Source organism: Eubalaena glacialis, chromosome X (genome assembly GCF_028564815.1).
Source record: "Eubalaena glacialis isolate mEubGla1 chromosome X, mEubGla1.1.hap2.+ XY, whole genome shotgun sequence".
NCBI lineage: Eukaryota > Metazoa > Chordata > Mammalia > Artiodactyla > Balaenidae > Eubalaena > Eubalaena glacialis.
In genome coordinates this window covers 38,583,623-38,605,819 of record NC_083736.1, presented here as the reverse complement: position 1 = coordinate 38,605,819, position 22,197 = coordinate 38,583,623, and the positions used below count along the sequence as shown (strand labels likewise).

Below are 22,197 nucleotides of genomic sequence, written 5' to 3'. Positions count from 1 at the left end.
AGAGGCTGGAGACGCTGTTAGGCACCCTGCAATGCACAGGACATCCTTGCACAACAAAGAACTATTCAGCCCAAAATGCCAACAATGCCGAGGTTGGAAAGCTGATTGAAAACTCTGAACTTGTGGCAGAACTTGTTGACTTTGGATTTCAAGGAAGGTGATCTGGTTGAGTGGTTTGAACAATATAACGTCATTATTTTTAGGTCTTTCCTTCTGGGCTGGTCACATATTCAATAGAAAATCTTTCCTTTCCTGCCTGAAGGGTAAAGATCTAGCTTCTAACATTCCCCCCTGTTAATGGGAAATGGGGATGGGCTGTCTACATTCAGTTTGTGTGTGATCACATAAACCCCTTGCTTTTCATATAGTATCCACTTCCTCAACTGCCTTCTGTCCCCAGTTCTAAGACCCTGTGTTTTACCCTCTCCAGAAAATGGACCTCTGTGAGGATGAGGCAGGGTAGTTACCCAGTGGATTGAGTAGAGGAGGAGGATCTAAGACTCTTAACTGCTTCTCTAATAGATTTCACTCAAACCTTGTTAGTTTAGCCCCACAATCTCTTTCTCAGAGTTATCTGGTGCTGCCAGTTCATGTGCTTCCTGAGAATTCTGTAGTGTAAATGAGTTTGGTTCTGAGAACTATTCTTATTTTCTCCTTGCAATTTGGCTTTCCTATGAATGCTAAGCCAGTTACCATTATTCCATCTGCTTTCTTGCTTTCAAAATTTGATTATTAATTACTATTGTATTCTCTCATTCTCCCAGTCCTTTAAGACATTTTCTTTAGCCCCTTTTCTCTCATTTTAATGGGTTCGGGGAGAAAAGTTAATTTAGATGCATTTGCTAAATCTATCCTATTATCCTGGAGACCAATATATTATTCTATATTCTAGCATAATTTTGTTTAATTCTAGTCACCTTTTGATGTGCAATTGTCCCTCAGTATTTGCAGGGGATTGGTTATAGGATCCCCGCCAATACCAAACTCCATGGATGCTCAAGTTCCTTATATAAAATAGCATATTATTTGCATATAACCCACACATATGCCCCATATACTTCAAATCATCTCTAGATTACTTACAATACCTAATACAATGTAAATGCTGTGTAAATAGTTGCCAGTGCAAATTCAAGTTTTGCTTTTTGGAACTTTCTAGACTTTTTTTTTCATATATTTTCAATCCATGGTTGGCTGAATACACAGATGTGGAACCTGCAGATACAGAGGGCCAACTGTATTTACTTTTGGTATCATAATTGTTCAATTCCTAGACATGACCTTTCTTCACATTAATGAAAGCTAGAGGAGATTATTCTGTGTCTGCATAGAGACACAGCTACATTCTTTTCAAAACCTTAGGGAAGTAATAGCAAATATTCAATTGTAACATATTCTAGTTTAATTGACCCTTTACTTTAAAACTTAGTATTCTGAAAGCAGCCAACTGCCTTGAGTAGAACCTTGTGCCATAATCCCAATCAATATTCAGTATTCTTAAAGAATTGGATAAAGAGTATAGATTTTATCAAATCTGAAATGCCGTCAATTATCTTATCATTCCAGTTTGATTAATACCCTGGCCAGAATTAGTGGAAATATGAGAAAGATAGTAGTTTATAATGATGGCTTACAACTACCTCTGTCAGTATTTTTCCCCCCCCATAATTATTCAAGAATCGACTGTACCATAGACTAAAAATATAAGGATGAAATTTCAAGATTCAAAAAAAGAGTTTAGGCCAGACTGAAACCTAGGCCTCCTGAATTTTTGCTGTTCCTTAAACTGTCATTCAAGTATAATTAATAAGTGTAATACAGAAGTTTTTACATACATTTTATTACACTCTCCTCCCCATTTTAAGATGGGAAAACAAGCCAGATTTTCTTATATCCTGTGTCTTTTTAGCATTTTGATGAAATAAATATAATCAAGTCCTGCTAAAATTATAGACACTATATACTCATTTAAATTTTTATCAGTTTCCACTGAGTTTCCAGTTGATGGATTAAATCCCAAAAGAAGTTAAAAGATTTTTCAGTGTCTTTTTAGTGTACTAAATTTGGTTCACCTTTTCTAACCCCTGGATGTCACTGAGAGACAGATCTTTGAAACTCTTTACTGGTGACCTATCTTCAGGTCATCAATAGTTCAGAGATAAACTCATTTTCTTTGCCTCACATTATAAAAGTAGCCTAAAGAACCAAGGATTTGGTTCCTTTTTTTCATTCACAGACTTAAACACGTTTTTGGTGGTTTTTTTGGTATCAGTATTCCCTTTTTTCTTGATTCTTCCTAGCTTTCTTCATTCTCCTATTACTAAAAGGGTTGGGGGAGAAGCTATGTTTTCTTCCTCACCTTTGTTCAAACAGGAAAAAGTAAAGAATTGACTCTATTGACCAAAAATGATCCCACATACAGATCTTGGAAAGTATCCAAAAGGTGTAGTGAATTGAAGCATACTACACAAACGTATATATAAATAGAGTCCCAAGGGTTTAATGTGTGTACAAAAACCAATTACTCTAAACATTTCCTGAAATTGCTTGCTATTGTCAGGATAAGTAATCACAAGTAAGACATCCAGATTGAGAATGAATACATTTGTGGGAGTCCTGACTCACATTGTTATATTGTCTTCTCACAGAGAAAAGTCTTTGAACAGTTTTGAGTGATTATCAAAAAGGTCCTTTTCCTATAGAGTTCTGAAAGGTATGCTATTACCATTTCTTTTCCTTCCAGTTTAGCTTTGTTAGGTTGCTTGAAGAGAGAGATTTGAAACTGTAGTGTAACTGATGTCCTGATGATTGATGGTGGGATGAAATCAACTGATTCATATGATCTCAGAGAAATGTTTAAGTCTAGGTTAGATTATATTCGTTTGCCTGTCCTCTGAAAGAATAAAGACAAACTTACACTTTAAGGCAAAAGTATCATAAGTGTCCTACTGTAAATGAAGAACTTTTCTCTGTCTTCTGATTGACCACATGCATCCAGGTGTACTGTTTCTACCTGTAAAAACCAATGAGAGTGTTTTGTTTCCTGAGGAGGGGGGAAATACATACATGTATACACGTACATGTGTGTGTATTTAATAACTTAAACCATATTAGCCTTCAAATAAAATACTACAGTATATTGCAATTGCATTCTACATTAATCAATAGTTGATTCAAGCATGTTGGATTATCTTTAGTTCAGATACTTATTTGATAACTATTAATCACAAGGAACCGAGTGTGTGTTTGTGTTTTTAATGCCTGGGACCGGGCATTGGTATTTTATCAGTCATCACAGTTGATTCAGCTGTATGGTCAATATTGAGAGCCACCAATTTCAATTGAGGCGAGGACTGGGTAAGAAAGTGACTGGACCACTGGTTTTGCTAGTAGAAATTACTTCCTTTCCTATGGCAGTTGAGAATAATGCTAATTTGAAGTTTGAGGAGGATGAAGGATTTCTCTGTGATTTCACGTGAGACTGTAGAGGTTGTTGGAAACTAAATCATGTAGGGCTTTCTCTTTGTCAAGTGCCTATTTAAGTCTTCTGCCCAGATTTCCTTGTAGTATATTTTCTTATTTAAGAATTATTTATGTATTTTGGTTTTTGACTAAATACATGTGTTGCAAATACCTTCTCTCTGGGATTTTAAGCAGAAACATAATATCAGATTTTCATTTTTAAAACATCACTGCAAGAATGAATGGGAGAAACAAGTTTTCAGTGGTCCTAGTAGAAACTGGTAGTGGTTTAGACTACAGTATGAGTCATGCAGAGAAGTGGACAGGATTAAGAGATATTTGAGATAAACTCAGTAGGACTTGTTAGTGAAGATTAGATAAGTGATGGCTAAGATGAGAGAATGATTTAAGTTTCTGGTTCAAAAGGTAAAAGTTGTATACACTACCACTGTGAACTATTATTTTGTTTAAGATGCTGATAATATATAGAGAAAATTACAGAGATTATTTGCCTTGAATATAAGAACACTATCTCAAATTTTTAAAAGTGATTTTGAAAGTAAATTTGTTTCTTATTTTTCTGGTTTATCAACTTCAAATAAATAATTACCTCATGAATTATAGAAAAATGTGTTCAAAACTATATTAAATTCTATTTTGAAAGCTATGGCTATAGTAGACAATGAAATATGAATAAACTGTTGAAGGGAAATAGAAACTTAAGAAAATCAACAAATTAAACTTGGATTATTTTTTTTTTAGGGGTCCCTTCAGTGTTGTACGACGATGCATCAACAGAGAAACTGGGCAACAATTTGCTGTAAAAATTGTTGATGTAGCCAAGTTCACATCAAGTCCAGGGTTAAGTACAGAAGGTAAGAGATGGATTTCAAGTAAGTTATTTGATGTCTGGCTTTATTTCATTTCCAATCCATCTATCAACTTAACCTTCATCTGGGGGTGGGGAAGCAGAGGGTGTAATGTAGTGGGAAGTGGGTGGAGACAGTTTAAATTCCATTCTAGTTTGTCAGATTTCTAGAACATAGTATTTGAAAGATAGCTAGATTTGATTAACAGTGTTATGAAGTCATCTAGGATTGCTATTGGCCTATGTTTTTTGAATAGAAAGGAAGTAAAATCTGAAAATATATTTTTTAGGATCTAACTTGTAGTCCTATAGTATAGAACATGGGATGGGAAGGGTGAGAAGGGAAATAATGGCACAAATATAATCATTGCAGATTCAAAAGAAACTAAGATGAGTTCCCTTCAAGTCCATAACTTATTACCCTTAGGATTGTGACCTAATAGAACTAAAAGACTAATATATCACATATTGCTTAAGTCACTTATGGTGTATATGTGTAAATTTGAAAGAACAGTACTGCTAGGACTTGCAGGACTCAAAATTTTGTTTCAAGACATTGATATGGCTAATCATATTTATGTATAAATATTTATAAACAGTACAGAAGCATTTTAAAAGCTTTTTTGGTTTGTTTGTTTTTTGCTGTTTTAAGCCATAGTTTCATGTAGCCATGATTCACATATGGTCGCACTTCAGATGGCACAATTATTATTTTAACGTTTCTAATTAGCCTGTCTTCTGTCTTTAGACTTTTTCGCAGTCCAGTAAAAGACGTATCCTTCTTAAGTCCTTTCCTTCTCAATCCCAAGAGCAATGCAGTTAATAGTTTAAATTGGAAAAGCTAAGGCAGAGTAGCCTATTTATATTTTATCCAGTTATCTTACTTTAAGAAGTAGAAGCCCAGATACTGTGAGCTCCAAGTTAATCTATTCCTGCAGATCCTTTTTCAGGATCATTACTTTTAAATACTTTTTTGAAACCTTCTAAATTATTATTATCCATATACTGAATGTAGAAGATTCGTAGAAGTTGTTACAAACAATGACTGATTTTTTTTTTTTAGTGCTTTAATCTTTCAATTCTTAAGGTAAGATTTAGGGATTTTATATCTTACGGTTTCATATTTTGGAATTGGCTATTATTACTTTTGAATACAAATTATTTTATAAATTTAGCAGAATTTAAACTTCACTTCTAATCAGGTTTTACCACTATATTATGTTTCCTAAAACTTTTTAACTGCATTTAAGTTTAATATACTGTATTTGATTTTCTGTACCTCAGTTGTCAACTAATTTTAACAAAAAACTTTCTGAGTACTTAGGTAATTTTGTATAAACCTAGTTCATTAAACATACAGATGTGTTGAATCTTTATTTCTCTTAAATGTTTTAATACTGTTGATGAATTTAGTAAGATAAGATTCCAGTTTAAAATGACAAGTCTAAATCAATTCCTCAGTATACCTATATTATGTTGATTTTGTTTATCAGTATACCTAATTCTGAATCTACAGACTAAAGACATTTTTTATGGAGACAGTTAATTACTTTCTCAGTTGTCTGAGGTTCTTTCTTTTTTTAAAAAAAATAAATTTATGTATTTATTTATTTATTTATGGCTGAGTTGGGCCTTTGTTCCTGCGCGTGGGCTTTCTCTAGTTGTGGTGAGTGGGGGCTACTCTTCGTTGCGGTGCGCGGGCTTCTCACTGTGGTGGCTCCTCTTGTTGTGGAGCACGGGTTCTAGGCGTGCAGGCTTCAGTAGTTGTGGCGCACAGGCGTAGTTGCTCTGCGGCATGTGGGATCTTCCCGGACCAGGGCTCGAGCCCGTGTCCCCTGCATTGGCAGGAGGATTCTTAACCATTGCGCCACCAGGGAAGCCCTTGGCTGAGGTTCTTTATTGACAGATTTCTTCAGCAAGGAATCTCTCTAGCTATAGACCCAGACTGCCAGCCTGAATCTCTTTTGTTGTCACGTAGCCAGGGAGTCAAACACCAAACTTAAAAAGATGGGGTTGGCGTATCATGCATGTCTCTGAGGTTAAGTCTTCTGAAGTTCACTCATTTGTCACTTTGGCATTGCTTTGAGTATATAAATATCTTCAAGTCCTATTCTGAAGACAAGGCTAGGGCATTTCATTGATCTTATATGGTAGGGTCACAACCTATAGATATTAAATGATATCCAATTGAATTCTGCATATTACTCATGACTTTATCTGGTTTTGATAAGGGTTTGATGTTATTCAAATGAAAATGTGCAATTGTTCCTTTATATTTATGGCACCAAAATGTAGTTTTCCCATCTTCTTTAGCACAGTGACACTCGCAATGATTAAGAAACAGAATAAAAATTTCAACTCCACCCCACCCCAACTATTTTTCCTTTTGAAAAAAAATTTGCAGTGGAGTTCCTATACATACTATTGCTTATTTTCACACTAGCTTATTTTATTTTAACTTGCACACATTTTATTATAAGATATATAATAAATAATAAGTTATTTATTTTATATTATAAAAACCTTTGAACAGTATCCTCCACCCCCAACTTCTTTCAACATTTTTCTTTTTTTTTTTAACATCTTTATTAGAGTATAATTGCTTTACAATAGTGTGTTAGTTTCTGCTTTATTACAAAGTGAATCAGTTATACGTATACATATGTTCCCATATCTCTTCCCTCTTGCATCTCCCTCCCTCCCACCCTCCCTATCCCACCCCTCTAGGTGGTCACAAAGCACCGAGCTGATCTCCCTGTGCTATGTGGTTGCTTCCCATTAGCTATCTATTTCACGTTTGGTAGTGTATATATGTCCATGCCACTCTCTCACTTTGTCACATCTCACCCCTCCCCCTCCCCATATCCTCAAGTCCATTCTCTAGTAGGTCGGTGTCTTTATTCCCGTCTTGCCACTAGGTTCTTCATGACCTTTTTTTTTTTCCTTAGATTCCATATATATGTGTTAGCATACTGTATTTCTTTTTCTCTTTCTGACTTACTTCACTCTGTATGACAGACTCTAACTCCATCCACCTCACTACAAATAACTCAATATCGTTCCTTTTTATGGCTGAATAGTATTCCATTGTATATATGTGGCACATCTTCTTTATCCATTCATCCGATGATGGACACTTAGGTTGCTTCCATGTCCTGGCTATTGTAAATAGAGCTGCAATGAACATTTTGGTACATGACTCTTTTTGAATTATGGTTTTCTCAGGGTATATGCCCAGTAGTGGGATTGCTGGGTTGTATGGTAGTTCTATTTTTAGTTTTTTAAGGAACCTCCATACTGTTCTCCATAGTGGCTGTATCCATTTACATTCCCACCAACAGTGCAAGAGGGTTCCCTTTTCTCCACACCCTCTCTAGCATTTATTGTTTCTAGATTTTTTGATGATGGCCATTCTGACCGGTGTGAGATGATACCTCATTGTAGTTTTGATTTGCATTTCTCTAATGATTAATGATGTTGAGCATTCTTTCATGTGTTTGTTGGCAATCTGTATATCTTTGGAGAAATGTCTATTTAGGTCTTCTGCCCATTTTTGGATTGGGTTGTTTGTTTTTTTATTATTGAGCTGCATGAGCTGCTTGTAAGTTTTGGAGATTAATCCTTTGTCAGTTGCTTCATTTGCAAATATTTTCTCCCATTCTGAGGGTTGTCTTTTGGTCTTGTTTATGGTTTCCTTTGCTGTGCAAAAGCTTTTAAGTTTCATTAGGTCCCATTTGTTTATTTGTGTTTTTATTTCCATTTCTCTAGGAGCTGGGTCGAAAAGGATCTTGCTGTGATTTATGTCATAGAGTGTTCTGCCTATGTTTTCCTCTAAGAGTTTGATAGTGTCTGGCCTTACATTTAGGTCTGTAATCCATTTTGAGTTTATTTTTCTATATGGTGTTAGGGAGTGTTCTAATTTCATACTTCTATATGTACCTGTCCAGTTTTCCCAGCACCACTTATTTAAGAGGCTGTCTTTTCTCCACTGTATATGCTTGCCTCCTTTATCAAAGATAAGATGACCATATGTGCGTGGGTTTATCTCTGGGCTTTCTATCCTGTTCCATTGATCTATATTTCTGTTTTTGTGCCAGTACCATACTGTCTTGATTAAAGTAGCTTTGTAGTATAGTCTGAAGTCAGGGAGCCTGATTCCTTCAGCTCCATTTTTCGTTCTCAAGATTGCTTTGGCTATTCGGGGTCTTCTGTGTTTCCATACAAATTGTGAAATTTTTTGTTCTAGTTCTGTGAAAAATGCCAGTGGTAGTTTGATAAGGATTGCATTGAATCTGTAGATTGCTTTGGGTAGTAGAGTCATTTTCACAATGTTGATTCTTCCAATCCAAGAATATGGTATATCTCTCCATCTATTTGTATCATCTTTAATTTCTTTCATCAGTGTCTTATAATTTTCTGCATACAGGTCTTTTGTCTCCTTAGGTAGGTTTATTCCTAGATATTTTATTCTTTTTTTTGCAGTGGTAAATGGGAGTGTTTTCTTAATTTCAATTTCGGATTTTTCATCATTAGTGTATAGGAATGCAAGAGATTTCTGTGCATTAAGTTTGTATCCTGCTACTCTACCAAATTCATTGATGAGCTCTAGTAGTTTTCTGGTAGCATCTTTAGGATTCCCTCTGTATAGTATCATGTCATCTGCAAACAGTGACAGCTTTACTTCTTCTTTTCCGATTTGGATTCCTTTTATTTCTTTTTCTTCTCTGATTGCTGTGGCTAACACTTCCAAAACTATGTTAAATAATAGTGGTGAGAGTGGGCAACCTTGTCTTGTTCCTGATCTTAGTGGAAATGGTTTCAGTTTTTCACCATTGAGGGCGATGTTGGCTGTGGGTTTGTCATATATGGCCTTTATTATGTTGAGGAAAGTTCCCTCTATGCCTACTTTCTGCAGGGCTTTTATCATAAATGGGTGTTGAATTTTGTCGAAAGCTTTCTCTGCATCTGTTGAGATGATCATATGGTTTTTCTCCTGCAATTTGTTAATATGATGTATCACGTTGATTGATTTGCGTATATTGAAGAATCCTTGCATTCCTGGAATAAACCCCACTTGATCATGGTGTATAATCCTTTTAATGTGCTATTGGATTCTGTTTGCTAGTATTTTGTTGAGGATTTTTGCATCGATGTTCATCAGTGATATTGGCCTGTAGTTTTCTTTCTTTGTGACATCTTTGTCTGGTTTTGGTATCAGGGTGATGGTGGCCTCGTAGAATGAGTTTGGGAGTGATCCTCCCTCTGCTGTATTTTGGAAGAGTTTGAGAAGGATAGGTGTTAGCTCCTCTCTAAATGTTTGATTGAATGCACCTGTGAAGCCATCTGGTCCTGGGCTTTTGTTTGTTGGAAGATTTTCATTCACAGTTTCAATTTCAGTGCTAGTGATTGGTCTGTTAATATTTTCTATTTCTTCCTGGTTCAGTCTTGGCAGGTTGTGCATTTCTAAGAATCTGTCCATTTCTTCCAGGTTGTCCATTTTATTGGCATATAGTTGCTTGTAGAAATCTCTCATGATCCTTTGTATTTCTGCAGTGTCAGTTGTTATTTCTCCTTTTTCATTTCTAATTCTATTCATTTGAGTCTTCTCCCTGTTTTTCTTGATGAGTCTGGCTAATGGTTTATCAATTTTGTTTATCTTCTCAAAGAACTAGCTTTTAGTTTTATTGATCTTTGCTATCGTTGCCTTCATTTCTTTTTCATTTATTTCTGATCTGATCTTTATGATTTCTTTCCTTCTGCTAACTTTTGGTTTTTTTTGTTCTTCTTTCTCTAGTTGCTTTAGGTACAAGGTTAGGTTGTTTATTTGAGATGTTTCCTGTTTCTTAAGGTAGGATTGTATTGCTATAAGCTTCCCTCTTAGAACTGCTTTTGCTGCATCTCATAGGTTTTGGGTCATCGTGTCTCCATTGTCATTTGTTTCTAGGTATTTTTTGATTTCCCCTTTGATTTCTTCAGTGATCACTTCATTATTAAGTAGTGTATTGTTTAGCCTCCATGTGCTTGTATTTTTTTACAGATCTTTTCCTGTAATTGATATCTAGTCTCATAGCGTTGTGGTCGGAAAAGATACTTGATACGATTTCAATTTTCTTAAATTTACCAAGGCTTGATTTGTGACCCAAGATATGATCTATCCTGGAGAATGTTCCATGAGCACTTGAGAAAAATGTGTATTCTGTTGTTTTTGGGTGGAATGTCCTATAAATATCAAGTCCATCTTGTTTAATATATCATTTAAAGCCTGTGTTTCCTTAATTATTTTTATTTTGGATGATCTGTCCATTGGTGAAAGTGGGTGTTAAAGTCCCCTACTATGATTGTGTTACTGTCCATTTCCCCTTTTATGGCTGTTAGTATTTGCCTTATGTATTGAGGTGCTCCTATGTGGGCACATAAATATTTACAATTGTTATATTTTCTTCTTGGATCGTTCCCTTGATCATTATGTAGTGTCCTTCTTTGTCTCTTGTAATAGTCTTTATTTTAAAGTCTATTTTGTCTGATATGAGAATTGCTACTCCAGCTTTCTTTTGATTTCCATTTGCATGGAATATCTTTTTCCATCTTCTCAGTTTCAGTCTGTATGTGTCCTAGGTCTGAAGTGGGTCTCTTGTAGACAGCATATATACGGGTCTTGTTTTTGTATCCATTCAGCCAGTCTGTGTCTTTTGGTGGGAGCATTGAATCCATTTGCATTAAAGGTAATTATCGATATGTATGTTCCTATTCCCATTTTCTTAAATGTTTTGGGTTTGTTATTGTAGGTGTTTTCCTTCTCTTGTGTTTCTTGCCTAGAGAAGTTCCTTTAGCATTTGTTGTAAAGCTGGTTTGGTGGTGCTGAACTCTCTCAGCTTTTGCTTGTCTGTAAAGCTTTTAATTTCTCCATCAAATCTGAATGAGATCCTTGCTGGGTAGAGTAACCTTGGTTGTAGGTTTTTCTCCTTCATCACTTTAAGTATATCCTGCCACTTCCTTCTGGCTTGCAGAGTTTCTGCTGAAAGATCAGCTGTTAACCTGATGGGGATTCCCTTGTGTGTTATTTGTTGTTTTTCCCTTGCTGCTTTTAATATGTTTTCTTTACATTTAGTTTTTGATAGTTTGATTAATATGTGTCTTGGTGTGTTTCTACTTGGATTTATCCTGTATGGGACTCTCTGTGCTTCCAGGACTTGATTAACTATTTCCTTTCCCATATTAGGGAAGTTTTCAACTATAATCTCTTCAAATATTTTCTCAGTCCCTTTCTTTTTCTCTTCTTCTTCTGCGACCCCTATAATTCTAGTGTTGGTGCGTTTTATGTTGTTCCAGAGGTCTCTGAGACTGTCCTCAGTTCTTTTCATTCTTTTTTCTTTATTCTGGTCTGCAGTAGTTATTTCCACTATTTTATCTTCCAGGTCACTTATCCGTTCTTCTGCCTCAGTTATTCTGCTATTGATCCCTTCTAGAGAATTTTTAATTTCATTTTTTGTGTTGTTCATCGTTGCTTGTTTCCTCTTTAGTTCTTCTAGGTCCTTGTTAAATGTTTCTTGCATTTTGTCTATTCTATTTCCAAGATTTTGGATCATCTTTACTATCATTACTCTGAATTCTTTTTCAGGTAGACTACCTATTTCCTCTTCATTTGTTAGGTCTGGTGTGTTTTTACCTTGCTCCTTCACCTGCTGTGTGTTTTTCTGTCTTCTCATTTTGCTTATCTTACTGTGTTTGGGGTCTCCTTTTCGCAGTCTGCAGGTTCGTAGTTCCCGTTGTTTTTGGTGTCTGCCCCCAGTGGCTAAGGTTGGTTCAGTGGGTTGTGTAGGCTTCCTGGTGGAGGGGACTAGTGCCTGTGTTCTGGTGGATGAGACTGGATCTTGTCTTTCTGGTGGGCAGGTCCACGTCTGGTGGTGTGTTTTGTGGTGTCTGTGAACTTATTATGATTTTAGGCAGCCTCTCTGCTAATGGGTGGGGTTGTGTTCCTGTCTTGCTAGTTGTTTGGCATAGGGTGTCCAGCACTGTAGCTTGCTGGTCGTTGAGTGAAGCTGGGTCTTGGTGTTGAGATGGAGATCTCTGGGAGATTTTTGCCGTTTGGTATTACATGGAGCTGGGAGGTCTCTTGTGGACCAGTGTCCTGAAGTTGGCTCTCCCACCTCAGAGGCAGAGTCCTGATGCCTGGCTGGAGCACCAAGAGCCTTTCATCCACACGGCTCAGAATAAAAGGGAGAAACAATAGAAAGAAAGAAAGAAAGAGAATAAAATAAAATAAAGTAAGATAAAGTTATTAAAATTAAAAATAGTTATTAAGAAAAAAATTTTTTTAAAGTAAAAACAAAAAACGGACGGACAGAACCCTAGGACAAATGGGGAAAGTAATGCTATACAGACAAAATCTCACACAGAAGTATACACATATACACTCACAAAAAGAGGAAAAGGGGAAAAAATAATATATCTTGCTCCCAAAGTCCACCTCCTCAATTTGGGATGATTCGTTGTCTATTCAGGTATTCCACAGATGCAGGTACATCAAGTTGAATGCACAGCTTTTATCTGCTGCTTCTGAGGCTGCTGGGAGAAATTTCCCTTTCTCTTCTTTGTTCGCACAGCTCCCGGGGTTCTGCTTTGGATTTGGCCCCGCCTCTGCGTGTAGGTCGCCTGAGGGCGTCTGTTCTTCACTCAGACAGGACGGGGTTAAAGGAGCAGCTGCTTCGGGGGCTCTGGCTCGCTTAGGCCAGGGGGAGGGAGGGATACGGATGCGGGGGGAGCCTGCGACGGCAGAGGCCAGCATGACATTGCAGCAGCCTGATGCGCACCGTGCTTTCTCCCGGGGAAGTTGTCCCTGGATCACGGGACCCTGGTAGTGGCGGGCTGCACAGGCTCCTGGGAGGGGTGGTGTGGAGAGTGACCTGTGCTTGCACACAGGCTTCTTGGCGGCGGCAGCAGCAGCCTTAGCGTCTCATGCCTGTCTCTGCGGTCCGTGCTGATAGCCGCGGCTCGTGCCCATCTCTGGAGCTCCTTTAAGCAGCACTCTTAATCCCCTTTCCTCATGTACCAGGAAACAAAGAGGGAAGAAAAAGTCTCTTGCCTCTTAGACAGGTCCAGACCTTTTCCTGGACTCCCTCCCGGCTAGCTGTGGTGCACTAACCCCTTCAGGCTGTGTTCACGCCGCCAACCCCAGTCCTCTCCCTGCAATCCGATCCGACCGAAGCCCGAGCCTCGGCTCCCAGCCCCCGCCCACCTCGGCGGGTGAGCAGACAAGCCTCTCGGGCTGGTGAGTGCTGGTCGGCACCGCTCCTCTGTGCGGGAATCTCTCCTCTTCGCCCTCCGCACCCCTGTTGCTGCGCTCTGCTCCGTGGCTCTGAAGCTTCCCCCCCTCCACAACCCGCAGTCTCCGCCTGCGAAGGGACTTCCCTGTGTGCGGAAACCTTTCCTCCTTCACAGCTCCCTCCCACTGGTGCAGGTCCCGTCCCTATTCTTTTGTCTCTGTTTTTTCTTTTTTCTTTTGCCCTACCCAGGTACATGGAGAGTTTCTTGCCTTTTGGGAGGTCTGAGGTCTTCTGCCAGCGTTCAGTGGGTGTTCTATAGGAGCAGTTCCATGTGTAGATGTATTTCTGATGTATCTGTTGGGAGGAAGGTGATCTCCGCATCTTACTCTTCCGCCATCTTCTCTCTCAACATTTTTCCCAAACATATTTGCCCTTCCAGTCCATTTACAAATTGTTAGTGTCCAAAAATGACCTTATTCATGGCTAAGGGTACGAGATGTTGTATTAAGAAGAAACATATTTTGAAGTGAAATTTGAAGTACAATAAAAAGGAATCTATAAGTTTAAACAAAAGTACCTAGAAATATCTATATTTACCATTATATTCTCTTCTTTTTTTAAAATTAATTTATTTAGTTGTGCTGGGTCTTAGTTGAGGCAGGTGGGCTCCTTAGTTGTGGCTCAAGGGCTCCTTAGTTGCAGCTCACTGTCTCCTTAGTTGCAGCATATGGGCTCCTTCGTTGGGACACGCGGGCTCCTTAGTTGTAGCACGTGGGCTCCTTAGTTGCAGCATGGGGGCTCCTTAGTTGTGGCATGCGAGCTCTTAGTTGCGGCATGCGTGTGGGATCTAGTTCCCTGATCAGAAATCGAACCTGGGCCCCCTGCATTGGGAGCACAGAGTTTTAATCACTGCACCACCAGGGAATGCCCTATATTCTCTTCTAATTAAGCCTGTCTCTCAAGCAACAGATAATTTAAAATCTATTTTATTCTTTATGTTTTCTTTTTTATTTTATTTTTGTCTTTTTGGTTTATTTAATGTTTGTCATTGCGTTAGTATTTTTTCTTGTTAGTACATTTGTATTCAAATACATTATTGAATAAAATAGGTTTCGTAAAGTGTCATCTGGGAAACTAAAGTAAGCTATTTATTTGGATAGGTCATTATGATACAAAGACAAGTAAAAAGAGCACCTATTTTAAAAAAATTTTTATTAGAGTATAGGTGATTTACATTGTTGCATTAGTTTCTGCAAAAAGCGAAGTGTATCACTTATACCTATACATATTTTAGATTCTTTTTCCATATAGGTCATTACAGAGTATTGAGAAGAGTTCCCTGTGCTATACAGTAGGTCCTTATTAGTTATCTATTTTAAGAGCACCTATTCTTAAGAAACTTGCAGTTTAATAGTCCCAACCATTGTTTCTAATATTATTTTTATAAGAAAAAATATGTAATAAATTCTAAATATATAATTTACAAATTAGCTTTTGAAATGAAAAATGTATAGTAAAGACCACTTATATATGTTTTAATATTTTACATTGTTATCGCTCTATTGAAGGTCAGATGTTGTAATTATTTGAATATCTGTTCTCTGTTTTCTCATTAAAATCATATTTTTTTTGTTCAATAGTGGTTCTTAACTTATAGGCTCTAGAGTATCCAAGAAACCCCTAAATTGTAAGCAGAATTATGTATATATGTTCATTTTCCAGAAAAAGAGTCTACAGTTTTTATTAGATTCCTAAAAAGGCATATTATTCCTAAATGGTTAAGAATTTATTCTTTCACATATATGAAAAAGTGAAGTTGACTCTTATGAACGTGAGATGAATAAGAAGTTTCTATTAAATGAAAGCTAGGTGAATTTCTTTTAGGATTGGAGGATATTTTCATCCTTAAATACACAGCCTCCAGTAATGAAATTCCTTGATTATTATCTTAAAACCTTTAATTAATGGATATTTTATCTCTTACTCTGCTGAGCCATTAATTTAAAGTTGACTTTTTCATTTTAAAAATAAGTATCAAAATTAATTCAAGGAAATTGTTAATAGGGAAATTTAAGGAATGTGAGGTGTACAGAATTGGAAACTGAATTGACGGGAGTTCTGATATCTTGAAAGGACTCAATTCTTTATGGCTTAATTTAAAAAGTTCAAAAGTGGTGGTTTTTATTTTAGAATATTAAGTTGTCTTCTAGAAAGAATATAGATTGGGTTCCAGTTTGCATAGTCTCCAAGAATATCTCATTCAAAAAATCCCAGATAGCAGATGTTAGCAAAATTGGAGGAGTAAGGGCCTTTGATAATGCTCATCTCTATAAAAACAAAGGGGAAACTGGCAAAAGTTGTCAAAATCAGCTTTTTCAAAACTCTGGAACAACACATACACAGAACTTCTGAGCAAGGACTAAGCTAACCAAGCAGAGATAGTGGCCACATACAACAAAGGATACAGACTTTCCAGAATTAGTTCCGAAAAGTCAGTAAACAAATGAACAGGAACAATGATAACAAGAATAAGAACGAGAACGAGAACAAGAACAACAAGAAAAACCCAGCAATGGTAACAACAAACCCTGGAGGAGGGGAGATTCTTATTTCCGGAGTTGGCACATTACTTAAAACATCTAGGTTTCAACAAAAAATTATGAGTAATGCAAAGAAACAAATTATGGCTCATTAACAGGTGAAAAAGCAAGCATATCAAGATATACATAACTGAAGTCTCAGAAAGAGAGAAGAGAAAGGGACAGAAAGAATATTTGAAGATATAATGGCCCCACATTTCCCGAATCTTATGAAAAACATAAACCAGCACATCCAAGACGCTCAACAAATTCTAAGTACAATAAACTCAAAGATACATCATAATCTAACTGTCAAAAGCAACAGTGAGAGTATCTTGAAAAGAGCAAGAGAGAAGCAATTCATCATGTACAAGGTATCCTCAATAAGATTAACAGTGATTTCTCATCAGAAACCATCATGTCCAGGAAACATGAAATACCATATTCAAAATGATGAAAGAAAAAGATTGTCTACCAAGAATTCTATATCTAGCAAAACTATACCTCAAAAATGAAGGATACATTAAGACATTTCCAGATAAACAAAACTGAGAAAATTCATCACTAGCAAACCTGCCCTACAAGAAATAGTAAATGTAGTTCTTAAGGCTCAAAAGAAAACACTAGGTAGTAACTAAAACCATGAGAAGAAGTAAAAGAGCACAGTAAAGGTAACTACATATGTAAATATAAAAGGCAGTATAAATATTTTTTGATTATAACTTTTTCCCTCCTGATTTAATCAAGAACCACATGAAGTAATAATTATAAATCTATGTTGATGGGCATAAATGAATAAAGGTGTAATTGGAATGAAAATAAGAGCACAAAGGAGGGACTGGAACTGTATAGGATGAAAGTGTCTGTATACTATTGAAATTAAGTTTATATTAATCTGAGCCATATTGTTACAAGTTAAGATCTTAATTTTTATACTCGTCAGGAAATAAGAAAATAACCCCCAAAATATAGTTTAAAAGTTACAAAGGAATTAAAGGGGTACACTAGAAAATATCTATTTAATGCAAAAAGTCAATAATGGAGGAATACAAAAACAAAAAAGACATATAGAAAACAAATAGCAAAATTGTAAACATAAATTTTACAGTAAGTCCCATACATACGAACGAGTTCCATTCCGAGAGCACGTTCTTAAGTCCAATTTGTTCGTAAGTCCAACAAAGTTAGCCTAGGTACCCAACTAACTCAATCGACTATATAGTAGTGTAGTAAGTTATGTGATTGGACATGCAAACGCTTGTTCGCATCTTTGAAAGCTCACAACTTTTTTTTCTTTTTTTCTTTTTTAGGATTTAAATTTCATTTTATCTTTTTTCTTACAATTTTATTGAGATATAATTGATGTACAGCACTGTACACATTTAAGGTGCATAGCATGATGATTTGATTTACATACATCATGAAATGGTTATCACAGTAAGTTTAGTGAACATCCATCATCTAATATAGATATAAAATTACAGAAATAGAAAAAAATTATTTTTCTAATTTAAATTTTAAATAATGAGTTTAAATATAGAGAATGTGTACATGGCACAGTATTAGCTTTTCACACTTTAAATTTGGTGAAAATAAGATGAATATTTTTTGTGAATGCCTACCTTGTTTGTTAGTTATTTTGTTTATTTGTCAAATAAATCGATTATTTAATGTAAAATCTGAGTTCTTTTTTTCATTTCTTTAAGCTTTTTATTTTATATTGGAGTATAGCCAATTAAAAATGTTGTGATAGTTTCAGGTGCACAGCAAAGTTACTCAGCCATACATATACATGTATCCATTCTCCCCCAAACTCCCCTCCCATCCACGCTGCCACATAACATTAAGCAGAGTTCCCTGTGCTATACAGTAGGTCCTTGGTTATCCATTTTAAATATAGCAATGTGTACATGTTGATCCCAAACTCCCTAACTATCCCTTCCCCCCATAGTCCCCTGTGGTACCCGTAAGTTCGTTCTCTAAGTCTGTGAGTCTGTTTCTGTTTTGTAAATAAGTTCATTTGTATCATTTCTTTTTAGATTCCGCATAAAAGGGTTATCATACGATATTTCTCTTTCTCTGTCTGACTTACTTCACTCAGTATGACAATCTCTAGGTCCATCCATGTTGCTGTAAATGGCATTATTTGATTCTTTTTAATGGCTGAGGATTATTACATTGTATATATGTACATCTTCTTTATCCATTCCTCTGTTGATGGACATTTAGGTTGCTTCCATGTCTTGGCTATTGTAAACAGTGCTGCAATGAACATTGGGGTGCATGTACCTTTTCGAACCATGGTTTTTTTCTGGATATATGCTCAAGAGTGGGATTGCAGTGTCATATGGTAGCTCTGTTTTTAGTTTTTTAAGTCACCTCCATACTGTTCTCCATAGTGCGTATACCAACTTACATTCCTACCAACAGTGTAGGAGGGTTTCCTTCTCTCCACACTCTCTCCAGCATTTATTGTTTATGGATTTTTTGATGATAACCATTTTGACTGGTGTGAGGTGATATCTCATTATAGTTTTGTTTTGCATTTCTCTAATGATTAGCGATGTTGAACATCTTTTCATGTATTTGTTGGTCATCAGTATGTGTTCTTTGGAGAAATGTCTATTTAGGTCTTATGCCCATTCTTTGATTGGGTTGTTTGTTTTGATGATATTAAGCCTCATGAGCTGTTTGTAAATTTTGGAGACTAATCCCTTGTCAGTCACATCATTTGCAAATATTTTCTCCTAGTCTGTGGGTTGTCTTTTCTTTTTGTGTATGGTTTCTTTTGCTGTGCAAAAGCTTTTGAGTTTAATTAGGTCCCATTTGTTTATTTTTGTTTTTACTTCCGTTATTCTGGGAGACTGATCAAAAAAGATACTGCTGCGATTTATGTCAGAAAGTGTTCTGCCTATGTTTTCCTCTAGGAGTTTTATAAGGCCCAGTCTCACATTAGGTCTTTAACCCATTTTGAGCTGATTTTTGTGTATGGTGTTAAAGAATGATCTAATTTCATTTTTTTTACATGTAGCTCTCCAGTTTTCCCAGCACCATTTGTTGAAGAGACTGTCTTTCCACCATTGTGTAGTCTTGTCTCCTTTGTCGTAGGTTATTTGACCATAGGTGTGTGGATTTATTTCTGTGCTTTCTATCCTGCTCCATTGATCGATATTTATATTTCTGTGCCAGTACCACACTGTTTCGATGACTATAGCTTTGTAGTATAGTCTGAAGTCAGGGAGCCTGATTCTTCCAGCTCCGTTTTTCTTTCTCAAGATTACTTTGGCATTTCGGGGTCTTTTGTGTCTCCATACAAATTTTGAGATTTTTTGTTTTAGTTCTGTGAAAAATGCCATTGGTAATTTGATAGAAATTGCAGTGAATCTGTAGATTGCCTTGGATAGTATAGTCATTCTGACAATATTGATTCTTTCAATCCACGAACATGGTATATCTTTCCATCTGTTTGGGTCTTCTTCGATTTCATCAGCATCTTATAGTTTTTGGAGTACAGGTCTTTTGTCTCCTTAGGTAGGTTTAATCCTAGGTATTTTATTCTTCTTGATGCAATAGTAAATGGGATTGTTTCTTGAACTTCTCTTTCTGATCTTCCGTTGCTAGTGTATAGGAATGCAACAGATTTCTGTGTATTAATTCTGTAACCTGCAAGTTTACTAAATTCATTGATGAACTCTAGTAGTTTTCTGGTAGCATCTTTAGGATTTTCTATGTATAGTATCATGTCATCTTTAAACAGTGACAGTTTTACTTCTTCTTTCCCAATGTGGATTCCTTTTTATTTCTTTTTCTACTCTGATTGCCGTAGCTAGGACTTCCAAAACTATGTTGAATACAAGTGGCAAGAGTGGACAACCTTGTCTTCTTCCTGGACTTAGAGGAAATGCCTTCAGCTTTTCACCATTGAGTATGATGTTAGCAGTAGGTTTGTCATATATGGTCTTTATTATGTTGAGGTATGTTCCTTCTCTGCCCACTTTCTGGAGAGTTTTTATTGTAAATGGGTGCTGAATTTTGTCAAAAGCGTTTTCTACATCTATTGAGATGATTATATGGGGTTTTCTTTTGTTTATTGTTTATTTTTTTTTAACATTTTTATTGGAATATAATTGCTTTACAATTGTGTGTTGGTTTCTGCTTCATAACAAAGTGAATCAGTTATACATATACATATGTCCCCATATCTCTTCCCTCTTCTGTCTCCCTTCCTCCCACGCTCTCTATCCCACCCTTCTAGCTGGTCACAAAGCACCGAGCTGATCTCCCTGTGCTATGCGACTGCATCCCACTAGCTATCTATTTTACATTTGGTAGTGTATATATGTCCATATATACACTACCACTCTCACACGTTGTCCCAGCTTACCCTTCCCCTTCCCCGTGTCCTCAAGTCCATTCTCTAGTAGGTCTGCGTCTTTATTCCCGTCTTGCCCCTAGGTTCTTCATGACCTTTTTTTTTTCTTTTAGATTCCATATATATGTGTTAGCATACGGTATTTGTTTTTCTCTTTCTGACTTACTTCACTCTGTATGACAGACTCTAGGTCCATCCACCTCACTACAAATAACTCAATTTCGTTTCTTTTTATGGCTGAGTAATAGTCCATTGTATATATGTGCCACATCTTCTTTATCCATTCATCTGTCGATGGACACTTAGGTTGCTTCCATGTCCTAGCTATTGCAAATAGAGCTGCACTGAACATTGTGGTACATGATTCTTTTTGAATTATGGTTTTCTCAGGGTATATGCCCAGTAGTGGGATTGCTGGATCATATGGTAATTCTATTTTTAGTTTTTTAAGGAACCTCCATATTGTTCTCCATAGTGGCTGTATCCATTTACATTCCCACCAACAGTGCAAGAGGGTTCCCTTTTCTCCACACCCTCTCCAGCATTTGTTGTTTGTAGATTTTCTGATGATGCCCATTCTAACTGGTGTGAGGTGATATCTCATTGTAGTTTTGATTTGCATTTCTCTAATAATTAGTGATGTTGAGCATCTTTTCATGTGCTTCGTGGCCGTCTGTATGTCTTCTTTGGAGAAATGTCTATTTAGGTCTTCTGCCCATTTTTGGATTGGGGTGTTTGTTTCTTTAATATTGAGCTGAATGAGCTGTTTATATATTTTGGAGATTAATCCTTTGTCCGTTGATTCGTTTGCAAATATTTTCTCCCATTCTGAGGGTTGTCTTTTCGTCTTGTTTGTGGTTTCCTTTGCTTTGCAAAAGCTGTTAAGTTTCATTAGGTCCCATTTGTTTATTTTTGTTTTTATTTCCATTCCTCTAGGAGGTGGATCAAAAAAGATCTTGCTGTGATTTATGTCAAAGAGTGTTCTTCCTATGTTTTCCTCTAAGAGTTTTATAGTGTCCAGTCTTACATTTAGGTCTGTAATCCATTTTGAGTTTATTTTTGTGTATGGTGTTAGGGAGTATTCTAATTTCATTCTTTTACATGTAGCTGTCCAGTTTTCCCAGCACCACTTATTGAAGAGGCTGTCTTTTCTCCATTGTATATCTTTGCCTCCTTTGTCATAGATTAGTTGACCATAGGTGCATGGGTTTATCTCTGGGCTTTCTATCTTGTTGCATTGATCTATGTTTCTATTTTTGTGCCAGTATCATATTGTCTTGATTACTGTAGCTTTGTAGTATAGTCTGAAGTCAGGGAGTCTGATTCCTCCAGCTCCGTTTTTTTCCCTCAAGACTGCTTTGGCTATTCGGGGTCTTTTGTGTCTCCATACAAATTTTAAGATGATTTGTTCTAGCTCTGTAAAAAATGCCATTGGTAATTTGATAGGGATTGCATTGAATCTGTAGATTGCTTTGGGTAGTATAGTCATTTTCACAATGTTGATTCTTCCAATCCAAGAACATGGTATATCTCTCCATCTGTTGGTATCGTCTTTAATTTCTTTCATCAGTGTCTTATAGTTTTCTGCATACAGGTCTTTTGTCTCCCTAGGTAGGTTTATTCCTAGGTATTTTATTCTTTTTGTTGCAATGG

The 22,197-nt window shown here is 36.5% G+C and overlaps 1 protein-coding gene across 8 annotated transcripts in view; it reads left to right on the top strand.

Annotated features, from left to right (window-relative positions):
- Positions 1-22,197, top strand: part of CASK (calcium/calmodulin dependent serine protein kinase) — a 414,851-nt gene that overhangs the window by 83,566 nt on the left and 309,088 nt on the right. For 4 of the 8 annotated variants that reach the window (XM_061179474.1, XM_061179472.1, XM_061179470.1 and 1 more), the window contains exon 2: positions 4,225-4,337. In XM_061179474.1, coding sequence (XP_061035457.1) covers positions 4,225-4,337 — 113 coding nt within the window. Of the gene's footprint in view, positions 1-4,224; positions 4,356-22,197 lie in introns of all 8 variants that reach the window. The other 4 variants (XM_061179473.1, XM_061179471.1, XM_061179469.1 and 1 more) reach the window with 1 other exon arrangement.